General features: G+C 42.0%; 2 protein-coding genes across 2 annotated transcripts in view; one reads left to right on the forward strand and one right to left on the reverse strand.

Annotated features, from left to right (window-relative positions):
* The window catches only part of LOC117513733 (adhesion G protein-coupled receptor B1-like), a 712,829-nt gene that overhangs the window by 664,054 nt on the left and 23,809 nt on the right, over positions 1–24,966 (reverse strand).
* LOC117513408 (histone H3, embryonic-like) lies at positions 2,349–9,227 on the forward strand. The gene is made up of 2 exons (XM_034173592.1): positions 2,349–2,639; positions 9,072–9,227. The coding sequence occupies exons 1-2, from the start codon at positions 2,349–2,351 to the stop codon at positions 9,225–9,227; spliced, it is 447 nt and encodes a 148-aa protein (XP_034029483.1).

Here is a 24,966-nt window from a genome sequence, read left to right on the forward strand (position 1 = left end):
GGACTGACATGAATCATGGCTCCAACACGAGAGATGTCAACTGAAACAGAGGATTATCAAACTCTTAAAAGAGGGTAAATCATCACGCAATGTTGCAAAAGATGTTGGTTGTTCACAGTCAGCTGTGTATAAATTCTGGACCAAATACAAACAACATGGGAAGGTTGTTAAAGGCAAACATACTGGCAGACCAAGGAAGACATCAAGGCGTCAAGACAGAAAACTTAAAGCAATATGTCTCAAAAATCGAAAATGCACAACAAAACAAATGAGGAACGAATGGGAGGAAACTGGAGTCAACGTCTGTGACCGAACTGTAAGAAACCGCCTAAAGGAAATGGGATTTACATACAGAAAAGCTAAATGAAAGCCATCATTAACACCTAAACAGAAAAAAAACAAGGTTACAATGGGCTAAGGAAAAGCAATCATGGACTGTGGATGACTGGATGAAAGTCATATTCAGTGATGAATCTTGAATCTGCATTGGGCAAGGTGATGATGCTGGAACTTTTGTTTGGTGCCGTTCCAATGAGGTTTATAAAGATGACTGCCTGAAGAGAACATGTAAATTTCCAGTCATTGATGATATGGTGCTGCATGTCAGGTAAAGGCACTGGGGAGATGGCTGTCATTACATCATCAATAAATGCACAAGTTTACGTTGATATTTTGGACACTTTTCTTATCCCATCAATTTAAAGGATGTTTGGGGATGATGAAATCATTTCAATCAATGTCATGGTCTGCAAATAGTCCGGATCTTAATCCAATTGAAAATCTTTGGTGGAAGTTGAAGAAAATGGTCCATGACAAGGCTCCAACCTGCAAAGCTGATCTGGCAGCAGCAATCAGAGAAAGTTGGAACCAGATTGATGAAGAGTACTGTTTGCCACTCATTAAGTCCATGCCTCAGAGACTGCAAGCTGTTATAAAAGCCAGAGGTGATGCAACAACATACTAGTGATGTGTTGGAGCGTTCTTTTGTTTTTCATGATTCCATCATTTTTTCCTCAGAATTGAGTGATTCCATATTTCTTTCCATCTGCTTGGTCTAAAAAGTAACCTGCCACAATTTTTTTTCCTGATTTCTTATAGTGTTTCTTAAAGCCAGAAAGTTGCCATTTGAAATGACTTTAGTTTTGTGTCATGTCTGTGATCTGCTTTTTTTCTACAAAATTAAACAACTGAATGAACATCCTCTGAGGCCGGTGATTCCATAATTTTTGCCAGGTCTTGTAATCACCAAATGCTTCCATACAATTGGGCATGTACAGAATGAACACATACTTGTACTCATTTAACACACAAAGCTCAAACAAGTCTACAATCTTGTTTGTTTTCCGAGTTGGGAAGACTTCAAGTAACATACTGACATGCAACAAAGAAAAAGTATGTCAGGTGTTGGACCATGACATTCTACCAGAACAGTTGTAAACCACGTTGGCATTGATTCCACTAAGACATCTGTAGCACTCTACTCAAGGGATGGAACACCATTCTACCAAAAGATATTCCTGAATTTTGGTGTTGTGATGACAGTGGTGGACAGCACTTTCAGACGTGAATTAAAAATTTTCCTAAGATGTATGACTGGGTTAAGAGCTGCTGCATAGGACGTCCACAGTACATGATTTCATATGGAGCTAAATCCAGGCCAAAAGATTTGTAATCTGAAAATAAACAAGATTGAAAAAAATTATTTTGAAACTGAAAATTCAATGTTTGTTCTTGAATTTATCAAAATAAAAATGTGTAAGATATATATTTTTCAGTTTAAATAAATTTTTGATTCAGCTCTAATTTTTTTGATCAAATAATTTATTTTCATTCATATTTCTTTTTTTTCACCTTCAGATCTTTTTTTCACTTTCAGATCTTATTTTTTCAGTTTCAAACTTTTGGCCTGGTTCTGGCGTGGGAGGGCGTGGCTTTGATTGAGAGGGGCGTGGAATTGTGAGTGACAGGAGAGCAATCAGTCCTCACATGATGTTGCTCTCAGGAAACGTGGGTACTTTGATAGATAATGACTTAACACTTTCTCTCCACTGTATTGTCTTGATACCTGTAAATAAAGTGATGCTAAAGATGTCTATTACAAGTAATTCTAGACCACTCTTGGTCATTTTTGATGTTTAAAAACTGGAAAATATGCAAGATTGTAAAGTTTAACACCTATACCTAAAAAACCATGTGTCACAAATCTACACAAGACCGTGAACGCAGCGCAGCATCGCCGCATGAAAATGAGGCAGGTCGCTCATTTTGCAGGCTGCAGTGGAGTGTTATGAGCTTTTTAAGGGACACACAGAGAGACCTGGCGTAGCAGATCTGAAGGAAGCTTTAATATGGACAGAACCAAGCAGACCGCCGGTAAATCCAAATTCAAAGCCGCCTGGAAGAGCGCTCCGGCTACTGGCGGTGAGAAGAAGCCTCACTGTTACAGGCCCGGCACTGTGGCACTCTGCTGCTTCCAGAAATCCACGGAGCTGCTGATCCACAAGCTGCCCTTCCAGCACCTGGTGAGGGAAATCGCTCAGGATTTCAAGACCAACCTCCACTTTCAGAGCTCCGCTGTGATGCTCTGCAGGACCATCACCAGTCGGCACCTCACAGATCAGCAGCTTGGTGGATTTCTGGTAGCGGTGGATCTCTCTCAGTGCCTCAGTACCAGGCCTGTAACGGTGAGGCTTCTTCACACCGCCGGTAGCCGGAGCGCTCTTCCGGGCGGCTTTGGATATGGATTTACCGGCGGTCTGCTTGGTTCTGGTCATATTAAGTTTATGCTGTGAAACTGCCGGCCACTTTGTTACATCGTCATTAAATTCACTATCCGGTATAACATACGGATCCACTGAACCAACTGCTACACATCATTCACAATAAACAGCTTTATCTTGAGGGTTTAAAGCCTCATAATAAGCTTTCATTCTCTCTATTTTCTTTCACGCGCCAGCCGCATAGTAGTCCACAATGGAGACAGGAGCAGGGTCATTATTTATCAAAGTACCCACGTTTCCTGAAAGCAACATCATGTGAGGACTGAATACTCTCCTGTCACTCACAATTCCACATCCCTCTCAATCGAAGCCACGCCATCCAACGGCAGAACGGGGCCAAAAGTTTGAAACTGAAAAAATAAGATCTGAAGGTGAAAAAAGAAATATGAATGAAAATAAACTATTTGATCAAAATAATTACAGAGCTGAATCTAAACCAAATATTTAAACTGAAAAATATATATCTTACACTTATTTTTATTTTAATAATACTTTTTAAATGATTATAAAAGTCAAGAACAAACATTGAATTTTCAGTTTCAAAATGTATTTTTTCAATATTTTTTTATTTTCAGATTACAAAATTTGTGGCATGGATTTAGCTCCATAATTTCACCTCATTTTCATATTTACACCATTTAGTGACCATTTGTGCTCTGCGGGTGTGGCAGTACGTCATGTTTGCCCATTCAGTTATTCAAGATTTTCCCTTAATGTGTCAACTCATATGCATTACTGCTTCACACAACTTTTAAAACCTTTTCTTTTTGGGAATGCAGAAAAAGGCCTGGAGCTTTAAAACTGAAATTTCAGGCCATTCACTGAAAATAGAGATCTAATAAGCAGAGGTAAGATTTAACAAATGGAAGAAAAAAATGAGCAAAAGATACAAAAATATTTAATCAAGCAGAGAATGAAGTTAGAGGAGACATTTTTTAAAAAAAAAGGTAAAAGCACAAGAAGATGTGAAATGATTGAAAGAGAGAAAGATAAGACCAAATACACTGGGATTTAAAATGACACAGAAGAGACCTGAACAGAAAACAGGAAAGTGCAAGGTGACAAGGTATTTGAAATAAAAAGCTTAAGCACAGGAGAGCATTCAGGAGGAAAAGTGAAGATCCTCAAAATTAAGTTGCATCGCCTTGTTTTTTTCTCCCACAGTCAGTGCCACATGAAACAACATAACAGCAAATAAACATGCGGTCCAGTAAACCAAACGTGCCGAGCTCAGTATCCAGCTGTAATGTGGAGAGAAACAGCAATGCAGATGTAATGAGGTGTAACGTGGAGTAGGAACGTGGACTCAAAAATAAATGCTTCACTTCAGCAGAACTGTACAACAGAGCTGACAACAGCACAGTGGAGAGTCAGTCAGCACTTCAGAACCACATGGTGTCCGCTTTGTTGAGACAAAACATTTTAAAGACCTCCATGAAACAACACAAACTGCCACCAGATGTATTTTGGATACACTGTATCCACACAAAAACATTCAGTGCGTGCATCTATTGGGAGAATACGCTGATGGCTAAAGAAGTACATTGAACAGCACGATAGGAGACATCAAAATGTCAAGCATGATGTGATGCCCAATGTTTCTATTTTGGCTGAACTTGTTTGAGAAAACACCTAGTAAAAAGGCTGTTATTAAAACAGCTAGAAACACCTCCAGGAGACCAGACAGGAGCAATATATACCTTGTTCAGTTCCTGCATGAAAACTCCAATGTTAGACTTTCCTTCACAGGTCATCGTGCATGCACATTAACAGAGTGGGAGACCATTATGTACTGTATATATTTTTCTTCTGCAATCACCTTTGGAACCAATAAAAGAAGCTTCCGTCTTGTCTGTCAGCCTTCTCTCCTCCCTCAATCTCTACAAGATGTATTCTTTGTCTTACATATTTTCAATTACACACACACACACACACACACACACACACACACACACACACACACAAACAAACACACACACACAGCACTGTGTCCCCCTGTTGACCCCAAAACGTGAGTCTGCTGCAAATCGTGAATTATCCACAAAACATTAATGAAAATTTACGCAAATCGTGAATATCATCTAACCGTTAATAATTTTGCTGAAAACCATAAATAAAATATCCCATAAAATGTAAAAACATAAGATGCAAAATGTGGATATCATTCATGATAAATATTTTCTTTCAGTTTAAGTAGTTTGTGGCTTTCAGTTTATGGATTAATTACTTCAGGAATTTTTAATCGCAAACCCTATCTCCGCAAAAATATATATTTTTTTTGGGGGGGGGGGGGGGAGTACACTACACCCAGTAAGGCAAGCCCCAAGCGGCTTCTCGCTTCTGTCAAAGAGTAACGCAGGTGTCCTAAGGCAAACTCAGGAAGCCAGAAACTACAAAAAACACAATAAATCAATAACACCACCAACACTGTTAAACTAACATGAGCCACAATAACATTTAAAATCCCAAACTCCCATTGGTCACTGTTGTTCACTAAAATCACTAAGTTCTCCAAAAAAATTGGTCCTATCAACTTTTCTTTTTTGCTGTGGTCATCCTTGACCCAAAATACCTAAGCATACCAAACAGCATACACGCACACAGAAGCCACTTGGCTATTATAATATAGATGCAGGCACTTCTTCCTTCTCTCTTGCTCTCTGGAAACATGCAGATTTCAAGAAAATGGCTCTTGAAATGAAAAGTCTTGATCTGCTAGCCACCATGGTTACCTGTGGGATCGGTTAAAACCATGTTGGAGGAAATGTTGGAGGTGTCATGCCTGTCGAGGTTACATTAAAGGAATGAAATTCCGTACAAGGCTTGGTGAAGGCATAAAAGAAAAAGAGAAAAAAGTAAAATATGCTAAATATTTGAATAAAATACACAATAAGTTGAACATATCTAAAATACGCGTAAGTTAAACAGAAGAGCCAGTGTGGTTTACTGCAAAAAGTGAATTGTGACCATATTGCACTCAGTCCCATTTAGCAGTGTTGCATTAGGTGTAACTGGTAAATGGTAAATGGACTGCATTTATATAGCGCTTTCCCATCTGCATCAGACGCTCAAAGCGCTTTACAATTATGCCTCACATTCACCCCGATGTCAGGGTGCTGCCATACAAGGCAGCTCACTACACACCGGGAGCAATAGGGGATTAAAGACCTTGCCCAAGGGCCCTTAGTGATTTTCCAGTCAGGCGGGGATTTGAACCCAGGATCTTCTGGTCTCAAGCCCAACACCTTAACCACTAGACCATCACCTCCCCTGTGTAGGACATTTTGTTCATCAGTCTGATAGTTTCCACAAAGAAACTGGACTGCAGATGAGAGGTTCTGCCCTTGATGCTGTGCAGTCTTCTTCTTGAAGGCAGAGGGAAAAAAACAGTCCATGGGTGGGGTGACTGGGGTCCTTCATGATACTGGAGGCCCTGCTCCTGCAGAAGCTGATACAAATGTCACTGATTGAAGGAAGATTATGCCCGATGATCCTCTATGCAGCTTTCACAACGCACTGCAGAGCCTTCCTCTCTGCTGCAGAGCAGTGACACTACCATACAGTGATGGACTGGGTCAGGACGCTCTCCACCACACATGTAGACGGACACAAGAGTGGGGATGGGGGGAGTAAGTCCAGCATACGAGGGCTGTCAATAAAGTATACAACCCCTGGCAAAAATTATGGAATCACCGGCCTCAGAGGATGTTCATTCTGTTGTTTAATTTTGTAGAAAAAAAGCAGATCACAGACATGACACAAAACTAAAGTCATTTCAAATGGCAACTTTCTGGCTTTAAGAAACACTATAAGAAATCAAGAAAAAAAGATTGTGGCAGTCAGTAACGGTTACTTTTTTAGACCAAGCAGAGGAAAAAAATATGGAATCACTCAATTCTGAGGAAAAAATTATGGAATCACCCTGTAAATTTCCATCCCCAAAACTAACACCTGCATCAAATCACATCTGCTCGTTGACATTAACCCTATGTCATGAAATTGACCCTATGTGTCTTTTTGCAAGGAATGTTTTCACAATTTTTGCTCTATGGCAAGATGCATTATCTTCTTGAAAAATGATTTCATCATCCTTAAACATCAGAAAAGTGTCCAAAATATCAACATAAACTTGTGCATTTATTGATGATGTAATGACAGCCATCTCCCCAGTGCCTTTACCTGACATGCAGCCCCATATCATCAATGACTGTGGAAATTTACATGTTGTCTTCAGGCAGTCATCTTTATAAATCTCATTGGAACGGCACCAAACAAAAGTTCCAGCATCATCACCTTGCCCAATGCAGATTCGAGATTCATCACTAAATATGACTTTCATCCAGTCATCCACAGTCCACAATTGCTTTTCTTTAGCCCATTGTAACCTTGTTTTTTTCTGTTTAGGTGTTAATGATGGCTTTCGTTTAGCTTTTCTGTATGTAAATCCCATTTCCTTTAGGCGGTTTCTTACAGTTCGGTCACAGACGTTGACTCCAGTTTCCTCCCATTTGTTCCTCATTTGTTTTGTTGTGCATTTTCGATTTTTGAGACATATTGCTTTAAGTTTTCTGTCTTGACGCTTTGATGTCTTCCTTGGTCTACCAGTATGTTTGCCTTTAACAACCTTCCCATGTTGTTTGTATTTGGTCCAGAGTTTAGACACAACTGACTGTGAACAACCAACATCTTTTGCAACATTGCGTTATGATTTACCCTCTTTTAAGAGTTTGATAATCCTCTCCTTTGTTTCAACTGACATCTCTCGTGTTGGAGCCATGATTCATGTCAGTCCACTTGGTGCAACAGCTCTCCAAGGTGTGATCACTCCTTTTTAGATGCAGAGTAACAAGCAGATGTGATTTGATGCAGGTGTTAGTTTTAGGGATGAAAATTTACAGGGTGATTCCATAATTTTTTCCTCAGAATTGAGTGAGTCCATATTTTTTTCCTCTGCTTGGTCTAAAAAAGTAACCGTTACTGGCTGCCACAATCTTTTTTTCTTGATTTCTTATAGTATTTCTTAAAGCCAGAAAGTTGCCATTTGAAATGACTTTAGTTTTGTGTCATGTCTGTGATCTGCTTTTTTTCTACAAAATTAAACAACTGAATGAACATCCTCTGAAGTCAGTGATTCCATAATTTTTGCCAGGGGTTGTAGGTCCTTTTTATTTTTTCAAAAACTATATGGATTTCATTCATATGTTTTTACGTCAGACATGCTTGAACCCTCGTGCGCATGCGTGAGTTTTTCCACGCCTGTCGGTGACGTCATTCGCCTGTGAGCACTCCTTGTGGGAGGAGTCGTCCAGCCCCTCGTCGGAATTCCTTTGTCTGAGAAGTTGCTGAGAGACTGGCGCTTTGTTTGATCAAAATTTTTTCTAAACCTGTGAGACACATCGAAGTGGACACGGTTCGAAAAATTAAGCTGGTTTTCAGTGAAAATTTTAACGGCTAATGAGAGATTTTGAGGTGATACTGTCGCTTTAAGGACTTCCCACGGAGTGAGACGTCGTGCAGCACTCCCAGGCGCCGTCGTCAGCCTGTTTCAAGCTGAAAACCTCCACATTTCAGGCTCTATTGATCCAGAACGTCATGAGAGAACAGAGAAGTTTCAGAAGAAGTCGGTTTCAGCATTTTATACGGATAGTCCACTGTTAATGGAGATGTTTTTAATGAAAGATGTGCAGACGGCGCGGTGCCACAGGAAAAACACCTCCATGTTGATAACCATTTGTAAAATCCAGGCGGCTTTTGATGGCTTTCAGTGGAGTGAGTATATGAGAAATTGTTTAACAGCTGGACATGTTCTAACTTGTCCTTAAGGCTTCCAACAGAGGTGTTTTTCCTGTGGCGGAGCGTCACGGCAGCTGCGAGCCGACGCTGCAATCCACCCACACGTCTTTTATTAAAAAATCTCCTTTTACTGCAGCGTGATGTCAACCTCTTAGTGGGGATTTTCACGCACCTGCTCCATAATTTCCAGATTATAACTCGCTACGTTTTTCATACGTTTAGTACACTGCAGCAATGATGCGGCTAAATTATGGATTTTTACAGCCTTTCATGTAATTTACTCATAAGTTGAAATACGTCCATCAATGCTGTCCATTGATTGGCTGAAAGCTGCAGTCTATCATGCAGAGTAAAATCACACACAGAGTAAATAAAAAGTCTTACCTGTTCCTTTAAGTGGAATTCATCACATGATCCTAAAGAAAAATTATCCACATAAAGCCTCCTGAGTTTGGAAAACATCTGAAAATACTTTAATTCCTTGTCGTGGCTGAATAGAGAGCCTCTCTGACTTCGGCACTTTGTGCCAGTTGCTCCGTCAGAACTCAGATCATGGTTTCAGTGGTGGAGATTGTCCATCAGGTTGATGAGTTTCAGCCCCTGGTGTGGCTGTTCAGGCCAATGGGAGACTGGCTCGGTCCACTACGGGTGTAATCCATTTGCGGATTATCTGGAGGCACTGCGTTCAGAACCTCCACTCAACTCCACGAGCCGCACTTTTGTGCCAGAAGTTGAAAGTGTCACTGCTCCTCGTTAACAGCTCAGTTACCACAGGCAACAGGCTATTCTGCTTGCACTCGATGATCCACAAAGAAAAAAATAAAATAATGATAAATTACTCCGTTTTGCCTCCGTGTGGAGCAGAGATGCCGCTCAACACCGTGTGTGCATGTGCGTGCACGCCATGCTCATCAATATTTACATGTTCCTCCTTTGGGGGAAAAAATGACAGTATGTGTTTGTGTATGTTACTGGGATGTATTTAATTAAAAGTTAAAAAAAAATAGTGTGGAGAGTGAAAGGCTGTTTAGCTCAATGTCACACATTGTAGTAGATTAAACAGAAACAGGCTCACAGCTTCTTTTCATCAAAAAGAATCTGCCCCTCACGTTTTCCAAAAAAGGCTTTTAGTCCTCAGACATAAATAAAGTTAGTGATGGACAGTTTCAGTTCTGTTATTGGTATTGTATATTTTGCAATGCTGAAGTCCACAGGTTACATTTAAGTGAGATGTCTGGCAGTGTCATGTTTGTTAAGAAATACACGATTAATGATAAAGGACAATTTGTTGTTGTCAAAAAGTGATGTTACCTGATTTAAGTGAAATGTTTGTAAATAAAACCTTGGTTTCTCTGGCAGATGACAGCTTTGCATCATCAAGCACTTATTCATCTACAATTTAACAGATGAATGAAGGCCAACTTCGTCTCTCTGACGTGCCACAGAAATTAGTCACATTGTCACACACGTAGGCATTTTCTTGACGTTTATCTCCATGCATACACTGTGTACAGCCACGATGCTTGATAAACCACAGATGGTTTGCTCTGCTTCCTCCAGTTTTCTCAGCAGTGCCATGACCCTCGTTTTGGCTGCAACCTAATGTCCTTAATACCACAGATGCAGCAAATTTTTGCACTATTTTAATTCTGGGCAATTAATTAATTTGTTAAGCCTAGATTTTGCTGGTGTGTTAATGGAAAACATGATGAAGCTGAGGTTGTATCAGTTGTAAAATAACTTGTGTGCTAATCTGCACATGCTGCCTCTGCTTGGTGTCTCTCCTTTTAAACTCAACACAACTCAGCTGCTGCTCTCATCATATCACAACAGGTTGGTTTATAGTGTATTTTTCTATCCTCTTTGATGAGACCGAGTGAAATCTTTGATCTGGAGTGGCTAGATAATCATCTGAGCGGAGCCCTGATTTCCATCTCTATTCAACTCTCCCCTGGAAGCTCCATTGGCAGCCATCATTACCGGAACTAATCAGGGTTATTACCACTCTCCCCACTGAATGGTGCACTTCTCCAGATGAGCGATCAGCTTCACAGATGTTCCTCACATGAATGTTACACTGTGTATCTGTTTGCAATGTATAAGGTCAGTATTGCAGGTAATCAGTGTGAAGGTGGACCACCACTGATACTTTGATGAAAATATACATTGACGAAATAGTGACACTTTTTCTTCTCCTGATTTTCTACTGTGAAGAACGGTTCAACTCATCTGATCTCTGGACACTAAACATTGCTGCTTTTCCATGGCCAATGTTCGCTTGCTTGACAAGAAGATGTAGACTGTGGGCCAGAAATCATAGCTGCACTGGAAAATGAGGTTCATTGTCACTTCCCGACTGGCAACATAAAATCATGTGTTCTAGGTTGTTAACCCCAAAACGTGAATCAGCTTCTTTTGTACTGTGTGTTTCTTTACTTTTGGTGATGCAGTTTCTCCAAACGTGAGATGGCTGTCGCAGTGTACTAAACGTATGAACAACCTACATGTACATTTCAATTTAGAAATAAGCTCCTGAAAATTTGTTGCCATAGCAATTTTTGTTATATGGAAACAGTCATGTGTTATGTGTTCACAAAGTAAATTGTACATATGTGTAAAAATCATAACCAAATAAAATACTACAATAAAAGTTGGGCATACAGTTACAGAGTACTGATTCAGAGCAAGTTTGATTAGATAATATGGATGTAATATGGCCTTATTAAGTAGGTTAACCATGTGACAGTTCACACAAATATGTTATTGTATATTTACATGTCTACAAATCATCGTCACTATCATCTTCATCGCTATAATCTTTATTGCAACACAAAGTATTAGTTTCTTGAGATTCACTGTTCTGGCAGCCAACACAATGACAGAGGTCAGTGTAAGGAAGTTCTCCAGACAGACAGGAACAACTACGTGAACTACATTGTCCCTTTTCAGACTTGCAAGAGACACTCTGCAGCACACTTAGGGGAGTCACAGGAGCTGATGTCCACTGAAATGAAATTACCTCCTTCCATTTGCCAGCCATGGCCGACTATACTGGGTGCCTGCATCCATGCCTTGAGAAAGCGCCTATATATAGCTGCTTGGTAAGATTCCCATGCCGTGCGTAATTGGATGGTGTCTTTGTTTGGTGGTAGGCCATCATCAAAGCGTTCATATAATATTGACTGAAAAATCACTCTTTTGTGAGCTGGCGTTCTGCCTAAATGCTCCTTTGGAGCATGATGAGTCACTGCCTCAGTGGACAGTGCGTGCACACAGCGGAGCTTATGTGATCCATTAACAAGATATTAAATCAACTATAGACATACTTTTACAGCTAGGAACTGTTTTATCAAGCTATAAAACATTAAAATAGTTACCTTAAGCTGTTCAAAATACATTCCACATGGAGCAGGAAAGAGAGGGAAAAAAGCGTCCAGATGAAACAGTCCTCTGTGATTCTAGAAGCGATTAGAGGTATTATCAGCATCCAAGGTTTGGCAGAAAATGATTAATCCGCTACAAAATAATAATTTTATATACAGAGTCCAGCGCACAGAGCAGGTAGAATTGTGTGCGCAAGAGGGCAGCCGCTCCAAAAATAGCCTCTCAGGTTCTGCGTAGCTGGCAGGCGCACGGATAATGGGCTTTTAGCAGACTTGTAAGCACCACGCACATACCTCTAAGTTGTCGCAGTAACTCGTAAACAACTGCCCCACGCTGTTGTTGCTAAATTTTGAACATCTTGAAATTAGCGCCACACTCAGAGAGGAGCCTCGTTAACTGAAGATAATGCCTCTAAGAGCCACTCAGAGCCACCATTCTACCACGATAGCTGAAGAAACCTTATCATAGCAAAGATAACATACTGCGTGGCTCATTATTCATCCTTCATTATTCGGTGGGACCCAGGCTTTACTGACAACCTCACTTGGTCAAACAACACAGCCAGCTTCTTGAAAAAGGCCCACCAACACCTCTACTTTCTGAGGAAGCTGAAATATGAGGTCTGTCAATAAAGTATAGGTCCTTTTTATTTTTTTTCAAAAACTATATGGATATCATTCATATGTTTTTACGTCAGACATGCTTGAACCCTCGTGCGCATGCGTGAGTTTTTCCACGCCTGTCGGTGACGTCATTCGCCTGTGAGTACTCCTTGTGGGAGGAGTCGTCCAGCCCCTCGTCGGAATTCCTTTGTCTGAGAAGTTGCTGAGAGACTGGCGCTTTGTTTGATCAAAATTTTTTCTAAACCTGTAAGGCACATCGAAGTGGACACGGTTCAAAAAATTAAGCTGGTTTTCAGTGAAAATTTTAACGGCTGATGAGAGATTTTGAGGTGATACTGTCCCTTTAAGGACTTCCCACGGAGCGAGACGTCGTGCAGCACTCCCAGGTGCCGTCGTCAGCCTGTTTCAAGCTGAAAACCTTCACATTTCAGGCTCTATTGATCGTCGTGAGAGAACAGAGAAGTTTCAGAAGAAGTTGGTTTCAGCATTACCAGTGCAAATAAATAATACGGGATCGGGCCGATACCCGATACTGGTATCGGGATCGGTGTATCCCTAGTTTTAAATCTTAAATCCGTGTTTGAATTGTGTGCCACATATTGTATATCTAATATATAATTTTTTCATGTTTATATTTCAAAATCTCAAAAGAATTCTATGTAATGATGCACTGAATCCAATCAAATGTCATTCTGGTATTAACTCTCCCATCATGTGAGACTGCATTAATCCTTTGCCTAAGCAGTCCCAGTTACTGGGGATATCACATGTCAAAGCTGTATGTGTGCTTAGATGTAACTTGCACAGTCATAATGTCTATTTTACCACTTGCCCATTGGTAATAAAAACTGTTCATGCAGTGTTATCAGTTGAGAAGTTCAAAACATAATAAGCTCAATCTTGGATGCAATTTCCCTGTGCTTATAAGCCCCTCCTATTTCCAAATGAGCACATCTTCTCAGCCCTGTGATCGTACAAATGAATGAATTCATCCTGAAAGGGTTATAAATAAATTATTATAGTTACCCTCTCACCAGACAGTCTCATCTCCAGTTAAAAAAAGTTTAGGTGTCATTTTGTGCATGCACAGTATTTATGAATGAGGACCCAGGTCTAAACCTCAAATGGAACAGTTCCAAATGTTGCCAATCATGGGATCCCAGTATACAATGGGATGTAGGGGGCGTACAGTGGGATGTAAATGAAATATACCCCCCACCCGCCTTACCCTGAAAATAATTATAGATAGTAAACAACACAGCTTTAACTGTTCCCTGTACAGGGTGTAATGACACATTAACAGAGTCCTCAGTTATCCCATGAGGAAACCCCAACAACAAAGGTAACTGTTGCTGGTCGTGAAACTGGGCACCATCCCTACAGTGAAGCATGGTGGTGGCAGCATCATGCTGTGGGGATATGTTTCAGTGGCAGGAACTGGGAAACTAGTCAGGATTGAGGGAAAGATGAGTACAGCAATGTACAGTGACATCCTAGATGAAAGCCTGCTCCAGAGTGCTCTTGACCTCGGACTAGGAGATTGTTTATCTTTCAGCAGGACAGTGACCCTAAACACACAGCAAAGGTATCAAAGGAGTGTCTTCATGACAACTCAGTGAATATCCTTGAGGGGCTCAGCCAGAGCCCAGACCTGAATCCGATTGAACATGTCTGAGAGGTCTGAAAATGGCCTGAAAATGGAATTGTTCCTTCCAGCGGTGGACTACATCCTTAGTTGAGGTAAACAGAGTCCCATCCTTACTGTAGACAGCTTGGGTGGTTCCCCGTTTTCCCTCCTGAGGTGCCTCACGATCCGCCAGAAGCACCTTGGTGCCAACCGAAAGTCTTTCTCCGTGGTTGCTCCAAACTCCTCCCACATCCACTGCTTTGCCTCCCCACACAGCACAGGCTGCCGCGCTTCTGGCCTGTCAGTACCTTGCAACTGCCTCCAGAGTCCTCCGAGATAACATATCCCGGAAGGATACCTTCTTCAGGTGGACGGTTTCCCTGACCACCGGTGTCCACCACAGTGTCATTGCCCATGTGTGCATTGAAGTCTCCCAGCAGAACAGTGGAGTCCCCCACAGGAGCCCATACAGAACTCCTATCAGGGACTCGAAGATGGCCGAATACTCCAAACTGCTGTTCGGTGCATACGCACAAACCACAGTCAGAGTTTTCCCCCTGGCTACCCGAATGAGTCTCCAGAGTGTCCAGAACATGTCCAGATACAGCCTCAGATCAGATGATACAATCACAAAATCAATCATTGATCTTTGGCCTTATGTTTGAAGATGGTGTTCGTTATGGACAGTCCATGACTAGCACATAAGTCCAACAACAAACGACTGTTCAGATTTAGATCAGGGAGGCCATTCCTCCCAATCACGTCTCTCCAGGGGTCTCTGTCATTGCCCATGTGTGCATTGAAGTCCCCCAGCAGAACAATGGAGCCCCCCACGGGAGCTCCATACAGGACTCCAATCAGGGACTTGAAGAAGGCCGAATAATCCAAACTGCTATTCGGTGCATATGCACAAACCAGTCAGAGTTTTCCCCCTGGCTAACCGAATGTGCAGGGAGGCGACCCTCAGCCGGGTAATTGTGAGTATCGCCACACCCGCCTAGTGCCTCAAACCCTGGGCAACTCCAGAGAAGAATAAGGTCCAACCCTTACCAAAGCCGAGGCTCTGTGTGGAGGCGAGGCCCACCAGATCTAACTGGTATTGGCCCACCTCCCACACAAGCTCTGGCTACTTCCCCCACAGTGAGGTGATGCTCCACACCCCTCAGAGCTAGCCCCTGCTGCTCGGGTCTGGTCTTCACATAAATATGTTTACAAATTCGGAATATGCTAGATTAGCATCTTGCTTTTCATATACAGGATTAAAATCACAACATCAGCAAAAAAAAAAAAAATGCGAGCAGACTGAAAGTTACCGGAACTAAATTTTGCGGAAGTTAAATACATACTCTGCTGATGGTTTTCAAAGATAGCTGAAACGATTATTCCACTAATGAAAAGTTACCTTCCCTAATTAGCGGTTAGTGGATTAGCAGAACTGTGCCCACCACTGTAGTCATGTAATCACTGCTGTCATGAGCTGGACATGCCGGAACATGTCCTGTGAGGCTCCATCACGCCATACGGCTCTGCCGCGACGCGCGGAATTCCTCCGCTCCTCTTTCCATGACAAAAACTCCTGTAACAGTGGAATGTGCCGTTCATTTCCAAACTGGATGCTGTTTTGATCTGGGACGTCATCTGACGAGCACAGGAATTGCGGAAGACGTGGACATCAGCACTTTTTCGGCACATTGAGACAGACGTGCGGAGGAATTCCGCGCGTCGGGACAGAGCCGCATGGCGCAAAAGTAACGCCGTGATGAAGCCTCACAGGACATGTCCGGCATGTCCAGCTCATGCACAATTTCTCGCATAGTCACACAACTGAAAAGCCACCGAAAGCCGTCTGAAAGCCAACTGAAAGCCGTCCTGTGAGACCAACACGGAGGTGGTTTTGTGCCGCGCCATGAGCGGCACGGTGGCGCATTCCTCCGCTCCTCTTTCCATGAAAAAAACTCCTGTAACAGTGGAATGTGCCGAAAAGGTCTTCTGCCATTTTTGTGTAAGTTAGACGACGTCCCGGATCAACAAAGCCTTCACGTTGGAAATGATCTGGTTGTTTCAGCGGGGTTTAAGCCTGTCGATCGGCGCTCGGAGCGCAGCGTGCTCTCAGCAGCTGTGGGCCGTCTTTAAACTTGAAGAAGGCCGAATAATCCAAACTGCTATTCGGTGCATATGCACAAACCAGTCAGAGTTTTCCCCCTGGCTAACCGAATGTGCAGGGAGGCGACCCTCTCATCTACCAGGGTAAATTTCAATGTAGCGACGCTCAGCCAGGTAATTGTGAGTATCGCCACACCCGCCTAGTGACCCAAACCCTGGGCAACTCCAGAGAAGAATAAGGTCCAACCCTTACCAAAGCCGAGGCTCTGCGTGGAGGCGAGGCCCACCAGATCTAACTGGTACTGGCCCACCTCCCACACAAGCTCTGGCTACTTCCCCCACAGTAAGGTGATGCTCCACACCCCTCAGAGCTAGCCCCTGCTGCTCGGGTCTGGTCTGCCAAGGCCCTTCACTTTCACTGCCACCCATGTGACAGCACACCCGACAACAGCGGTTCCCCATGAAGGTGGTGAGCCCACAGGGTAGAGATAGAAGGTCGACATTTCCTTTTTGGGCTGTGCCCACATGGGCTCCAAGGCAATCCCAGCCATCAGGTGCTAGGTGACAGCCCTCCATCCAGGCCTGGCTCCAGATGGGGGCCCTGAGCTTTCTCCAGGCAGAGTCACATTTCCTCTACCTCGTTTTTTCATGGTGTCATGAACCATTCTTAGTCTGGCCCCTCGCCCGAGACCAATTTGCCATGGAAGATGCAACCGGGAGCACAAAGGCTCCAGACAACACAGCTCTCTGTTTCATTGCAGCACACAAGCTCTCCACCGCGATAAGGTAATGGTTCCCTTCAAATATTTTCTATTGAGTTCAGGCATTTCAAGGTCCTCTAGTGGCCTAGCCAGTCTCCAGACCTGAACTCAAAAGAAAACCTTAGGAGGGAGCTGAAACTCGAAACATGAAAGATTGGGAGAAGACGTGTATGGAGGAGTGGACCAAAATCCCTGCTACAGTGGTGTCGGATTGAATGCAACACGGGTGAGCCGTTCCTGAATTGTTATGCTGCTGCAATGTATTATGGGTATTCTGGGTTTGGTTTTTTTTGTTATTATTGTTCTTGTAGTACATGTTGGTTAGCAGTGTTGTTAGTACTATAGATTTGTTGTGTTTTTTCTAGTTGAAGAAGTGTAATCCCTTGGTACAATGTTATGTTGTGACCATGAGTAAAAGTGCCTTGCGTTTGATGTCTTCTGCCACCCTCAGTGTGCTGTGTGAAAAGTAAATGACAATTTCTTTGGGCAGCCAGCAGCCGGCCCACCCCCTTCTGCTGGGGCAGGGCTGAGCTCCTCACAGTGGCCTGACTGCTGCACACACACAACAGACAGTAACTAACATGTAGAATTTTAGGGTTTACAAACGTTTTTGACTATTAAGCTTTACTCACTATGAATGAATGAATGAATGGTTTATTCAGACCACCGAAAAAGTGAAGAAAAGATAACATAATATGCACACAACTTAAAATTACAATCTGCCATAAGCCTACAGCATTCAAACAATATACAGCTCAATACTGTGACAATTTATATTTCTGGATTATACACCCAGTTTAATCTAATCCAAAAAGGAGTGGGGGAAAGTAAAACTTATTTATTTCCACTCCCTTTTTCAACCACTTTAATCATTTCAACTTAAAAGGACACAATCCGAATGCTACCGAACAATTTACATGTAAAATACAGCAACACAAAAAGCACAAAACTCATTTTTCTTCATCAGACACTTATCTAGAGAACATCATTTCTTTCTATTGTTATTTAAATTAATTAATATTTTGACATTGTGTGAGTTCCTCCGGCAGATTATTCCATATTTTAGGGCCACAAATGCAGACACAGAAACCTTCCTGGTTGTCTGAGGGCCAACAATTTTAAAATGATACAAGCCCTTTAAATTATATTTTCCCACTCTCTCCATGAAAAATTCTGAATTCTAAAGGGCAAAGCTTAGTTTTCACATTGTACAATTACTGAACAGTTTTGAACAAAATCATATCATAGAGTTTAATATTTTAGGGCCCGGCCCCACTGGCATTTAGGAGGATTTGCATATGGATTGCACACAAAATTGGCTCATATTCGCTTAACATCTGCAATATGCCTGAAAACTGCTTGTATGAGTCGGCCGACACCCGCACAACGTCCGCAATTATCCGCAGAGCACGTTTTTCCGTTACCAGGATTTTTGAGCTGCACAAAATTGGCTGCGGATGACATCTGCCTTACATACTCCATACATACTCAATCTATGCACTGTATATTCGCAGTCATCTGCTGATATCCGCAACTGACAGGGACAGTGTGTAAAACGGATATTTTGCGTGCCCATCATGTCCACATCACAACTAAAATAAGTTGTAGCGACTGCATACACATTGGCCACAAATAAAGCGTTTTTATATGTCTGCTTTGATTCTGATTGTGGCGGATGCAAATCAGATGCGCTGTGTTCACAGCTGGACGCTGTTCTTTGTTCTACTGGCTGCCACATGCTCTGCGCTGGATGTTGTGTATATAAAATAATTATTTCATGGTGGATTAATCATTTTATTCTGCAAATGGCTGTTGAAAATGGCAGTAATCACTTCCTGAATCACAGAGAAAGTTGCAGCTGGGCCGTTCGCGCCCACGTGCACCCTCGCGAATGGCTAACGAGCTGCAGAAAGCATTTTGAGCCATCTAAAAAGGTAATTATTTGACTTGTTTACATTGTCAAGACTTGATAAAACTGTTGCGTTTTTTTTCCTTCTTGTCTGCAGCTGTTACAGTATTTATTCCTATGTTTATAACACATTTACCTTCTTGTTATAATTGTTCAGACGAGCTGCGCTCTGATGTGATCCGCTGATGTCACCACTCGCCCTGTTCACTGCTTGTTTACCCCGATCAACTTGTCAAGTCCAGCAAATGCTCCATAGCCTATATGTTGGTGTGAATAGTGATGCCAACGGCCCGAGTGAGTTTCTTTCATGACCACAATGCAGATGCCGTGCACGCGCAACACGTGCGCGATGCATTCATAATACACCCGTAATACTGCCGTGATAATCGCAATGTGTCGGATCTGTTTCCTCACGACATGCATTATACAACCATGATTGTTCATCATATATTCGCTGTACATTCTAAATATATCCGTAATTCATACTGGGACATTTGTCATTTTTGACAATTTTTGTTGCTGACGATAACGAATGCCCGTAATTTGTGTACTCAATTCATGCTCAATTAATCATCTCCCCAGTGGGACCGGGCCCTTAGATTTAATGAACAGTGGATTGGTGTAGTCTCGATAACCTGCATTGTGAATGTTCTTAATGCTCTTTTTTTGAAGAATGAATAATGGTTGGAATGTCGCTTTATAATTGTTGCCCAAACTTCAACACAGTAAGTCAGGTAGGGTGCAACCAATGAACAATACAGAGTATGTAGTGCTTTGCAATCAAGAACATGTTGGATATGAGCTTTCCAATTAATTCTTTCATCAATAATGACACTTAAAGACTTATTCTCTTTGACACGTTCAATCTTTACCCCATGTATATTTAACTGAATTGTCTTTTTTATAATTGCCAATAACATTATTTAAATTTTAGACAAATTTAGTGATAATATATTAATATCAAACCATCTCTATCATTTCAGCTTCTAAATCAGATAATTGTTTGCAAATTTTCTCCTGAACAAACAAGGTTTGTATCATCTGCAAAGATAACTGCTTTAATCATTGATGTACATAATAAATAATTTTGGTCCCAACACAGAACCCCGGGGAAGTCCACAAACGATGTCCAGATATGAAGAACAGTAGTCCCCAATTTTAACAAACTGTTTCCAATTTTGTAAGTAACTTTTAATCCAGTTCAGAGCCACCCCTGATCCATACAGTTCCATCTTTTTAGATATATGTTGTGATCTATAGTGTCAAAAGCCTTTCTTAGGTCAATGAATAAACCTGTTACTATTTCCCCTTTGATCTATATGTTTATTGATCTATTCTACTGAATTAAGTAGTGCAAGTGCAGTGGACCTTTTTGCTCTAAAACCATATTGACTTTCATCAAGCAAGTTGTGTTGTTCTATAAATTTTTCCAATCTGTTATTATTTTTTTTTCCAGTATCTTTGAAAATTGTGACAATGGAGACACAGGCCTTGTAATTAGTAAAAATATGCTTGCTACCAGATTTAAATAAAAGCATCACTTTGCCACTTCATACAATTTGGATCAATTCTAGTTTGAAATGATTTATTAAAAATATGTGATAATGGTTTTGCGATTTCAGTAATTATGTGCTTACTAAGACATGCATCATGATAATCTGTTGACTTTTTACTTTTATACTGACTAACTACATTAAGTAGACCTGCATTGAAATAAATGTGGTCAGATTTCAGAAAGAAATAGCTGATATGTATTTATAAGGACCCTTGTGAATGCAGTAAAGTAAATCTGTAAGCCCAAATTTGTAATTCAGCGGAGAAATCTTCGTTTAAAAAATGACAAATTTGCAGCTAAAATTTAGCCCTCTGTGAAAACAGTTTGTACAGCTGTATCATTTTCCATGATTGTCAGGGACAAGACGACGCGATCCCGCATTGAAATTGATTTTATCTGTTAGTAATCTTACTTATACACATCCTGGTTTCAACATCCAAAAGTAAGATGCAATGAATGCGAGATACAGATCTGTGTGCTCAGATCAGCAACGACATCGACAGCGGGCGCCGTTCTTCCTCTCCCGCTCTCTGCCTCCGCTGCACTTATTTAAGTCTGCAGGCTCGTTAACGAGCTCGTTTAACCGCCGACGCGGGCCACTCACACTGCCCGTGTCTCCTTTGCAGCCGGTGTTGTGCCAGATTCAGCGCACAACACCGGCATCACCTCTCTGTCTACTGAATGGAGCGCAGCACACTTGGCACCAAGTCCTGAGATTACGCTCGCTGTTTTAATGCAAAGCGGCCGGTACACCTGTTGCTGCGAGGACAGACTTCTTGCCTGCAAAATCCACAGCACCGCACGTCTCGGCAATCGGAGCCCCAGAGCTCCTATGGACGCTGAGAGAGGTTTATTTATTTTTAATGACTGGGATTCTTTGCGGGTCTCGCCTCCATATCACGCGATGGTACCGGAGGCAGAAAGACAGTAGATTTTCATTGCGGACAACACTCAATCAAACGTGCGTATGAAAAAGTCCCCCAAAATAATTTTCAAGCACAATAAAAGAAATGTGTACTCACCAAACGTGCCGCAAGATATATGAAGTTTTAAAAAAAGTAGATCCTTCCGTATAAGACAAGAAAAAGGTGCAGATGCAAACTGACGTAAATCCACAAATTACAGTTGGCACGCAATGCATGCTAGGAGAGAGGGTCTTCTCCGTGACGTCTCGGCAGCGTCCATGATGAGAGGGAACAGTTTTGCGGAGGGCTAAATGTTAGCTGTAAATTTGTCATTTTTAAATGAAGATTTCTCCGTTGAATGACAGATCTGGGCTTCCAGATTTACTTTACTACATTCAGAAGGATCTTATGTGTAAATGTAAGTCATTTTTGGTCCAAAGATCGACGCATTTATTTCAATGCAGGTCTACTTTAATAATTTCAGTTTCATCTACTGGGCAATAAACATTGTGTGCGGGTTTCTGTCAATAATTGAGGAATTTTCCCATGGGCTGTGTGGAATTTCAGCTGCCAGATCTGCCCCAACATTCGGAAAAAAAAAAATTATTGAAACTATTCACTACTTAGCTCATGTTACATTCATCTCTGTTGTTATAGGTAAATATTTAGGATAGTTATTTGATTTGGGTTTATTTGATATAATAGTATTCAGTATTTTCCATGTTTCCTTAAGTTATTTTTATTATCGTTTAGTTTTTTTTTTCAAAATATGATTTTTACAGTTCCGCATAAGTTGTTAATTTGTTTTTTTTTGTTATAGTTCTTATATTTAATCTCTGCCTCTCTTGATTTAATTTTAATGCATTCTCGACATAGCATATTTTTCTTCTTACAAGCCTTTTGAAGACCTTTTGTTATCCATGTGCTTTATATTTATATTTTACTATATTGTAGAATTGGACATTTTTGTTGTATATATTGATAAATATGTTACAAATTGTAATATGATAGATTAGCATCTTGCTTTTCTATACAGGATTAAAATCACGTCAGCAAAAAAAAAAAAACAAAAAATGCGAGCAGACTGAAAGTTACCGGAACTAAATTTTGCGGAAGTTAAATACATACTCTGCTGATGGTTTTCAAAGATAGCTGAAACGATTATTCCACTAATGAAAAAGTTACCTTCCCTAATTAGCGGTTAGTGGATTAGCAGAAACTGTGCCCACCACTGTAGTCATGTAATCACTGCTGTCATGAGCTGGACATGCCGGAACATGTCCTGTGAGGCTCCATCACGCCATACGGCTCTGCCGCGACGCGCGGAATTCCTCCGCTCCTCTTTCCATGACAAGAACTCCTGTAACAGTGGATGTGCCGTTCATTTCCCAACTGGATGCTGTTTTGATCTGGGACGTCATCTGACAAAGCACAGGAATTGCGGAAGACGTGGGCATCAGCACTTTTTCGCCACATTGAGACAGACGTGCGGAGGAATTCCGCGCGTCGGGACAGAGCCGCATGGCGCAAAGTAACGCCGTGATGAAGCCTCACAGGACATGTTCCGGCATGTCCAGCTCATGCACAATTTCTCGGATAGTCACACAACTGAAAAGCCACCGAAAGCCGTCTGAAAGCCGTCTGAAAGCCATCTGAAAGCCGTCCTGTGAGACCAACACGGAGGTGGTTTTGTGCCGCGCCATGAGCGGCACGGTGGCGCATTCCTCCGCTCCTCTTTCCATGAAAAAAACTGCTGTAACAGTGGAATGTGCCGAAAAGGTCTTCTGCCATTTTTGTGTAAGTTAGACGACGTCCCGGATCAACAAAGCCTTCACGTTGGAAATGATCTGGTTGTTTCAGCGGGGTTAAGCCTGTCGATCGGTGCTCGGAGCGCAGCGTGCTCTCAGCAGCTGTGGGCCGTCTTTAAACTGGCTGGAGCACTCCTTAATCTGTGTAATCCCCATAAATTCGTCCCTGAAAGCCATCTGAATTTTCCGAATGGTGTCCCCCTGGAGGTCTCTCACAGTTTCTGGAAAAAATTGATGCAGCAAAGCTCCAAACGTTCAGACATTTTATTCACAATAAAAATCCGACGAGAGGGGTGGACCCACTGCTCACACAAAGCCTGCTCACAGGCGAATGACGCAACCGACAGGCGGTGAAAAAACTCACCCATGCACACGAAGGTTCAAGCTTGGCTGATGCAATCACACATGATCAAATCCATATGGTTTTTGCAAAAAATAAAAGGTCGGATACTTTTCTAACAGACCCTGTAGCAATAATTCCTTGGTATTCCGATGTACCACCAACCATTTCAGTCAGGATATAACAAGGTCATCGTATCTGTTTGGCAACCAAAGAGAATGAATTTTCCAAAGAAAATAAAAACACTGTGGCACCTCCATACAAAGACATGAAACAATCTTCAACAAGAATTCCAAGATATTTATAACTATCATTTTAATTTCAGAACAACTTAATAATTAAGATGTGCTCCTAGTGTTTCTAATATCAACAACCATGTACTCATTTTAGTAATGCTGAGGCTGTTGTGTGTTGGGGGGTTTAGCTGGATATTTTTGTGTTGTTTTCTTTTCTTTGCTCTCCAGGTGGTATGCAAACTGGTTTTTGTCTGTGGAGAAGGTGCTGGCAGAAGAATCCTTCACCCTCATCGACATTATTGGCTGCACTTGTGGAGGATGTCCACGTGCAGGCCTAATGACTCGCAGCACCTGTGGATGATTCTCACGTGCAGACTTGAGGACTTTCAGCTGAAGCAGATAATTAGATGGCGTTCTGCATTTAAGCCATGAGTGGTTTCAAGCAGAATTGCCGGGAACTCGACCTTGTGACGTTCGTTTGTGAGACGCTGAGGACCGCGCCTGGGTTTGACACATCGTGCCTGTGAAGGAGGACGGGTGAGGGACACATGCTGTCAGCACAACTCAGAGGTGACTGATTGTCTGAATAAGTGTTAATAGTAATTTGGTATTTTGTTACGCAGTATATTTGAACATTGATGAGAATTGTGCAGCTCGCTTCTCACGGCTGTGGCGTGCGAACTGATGATCCTCCACATGTTGTGAGAAGCTGCTCATTTACATAAAGCTTAAAGTCAGACCTGAATGTGTTGCTGATAGCGTGTGCCTTTGAAGGATATTAGTTGTAGCTGTTGACTTACCTCACCTCTTCTATCCTTCACAGAGTCAGTTTGTCGTGTCCACCTGGGGGGTGTTTGCGGTGAATTTGAGTCCAGAAGCGCCGGGCTTCGATCCCTTTGGGCGCTGGAGAGTGCGCCGTCCTTCACCTCACCAGACAAACGCAAATTTATGTTGTACACCAATTATTGCACAGGAGAAAAATAAAATTGTTTTGTTTTTGGAACCGCTTTCTGGTTATTAGCGCTGGGTTCAGTCAGATGCAGGTCCGCTCCTCAACCCGCGTCTGCACATAACAGTAGTTCCCGGCCATTCCAAAATGGACCCAGCGGCAAGAAACGGTTCCATTTGCCGAAAGAGGTTCA

Source organism: Thalassophryne amazonica, chromosome 7 (genome assembly GCF_902500255.1).
Source record: "Thalassophryne amazonica chromosome 7, fThaAma1.1, whole genome shotgun sequence".
Taxonomy (NCBI): Eukaryota; Metazoa; Chordata; class Actinopteri; order Batrachoidiformes; family Batrachoididae; genus Thalassophryne; species Thalassophryne amazonica.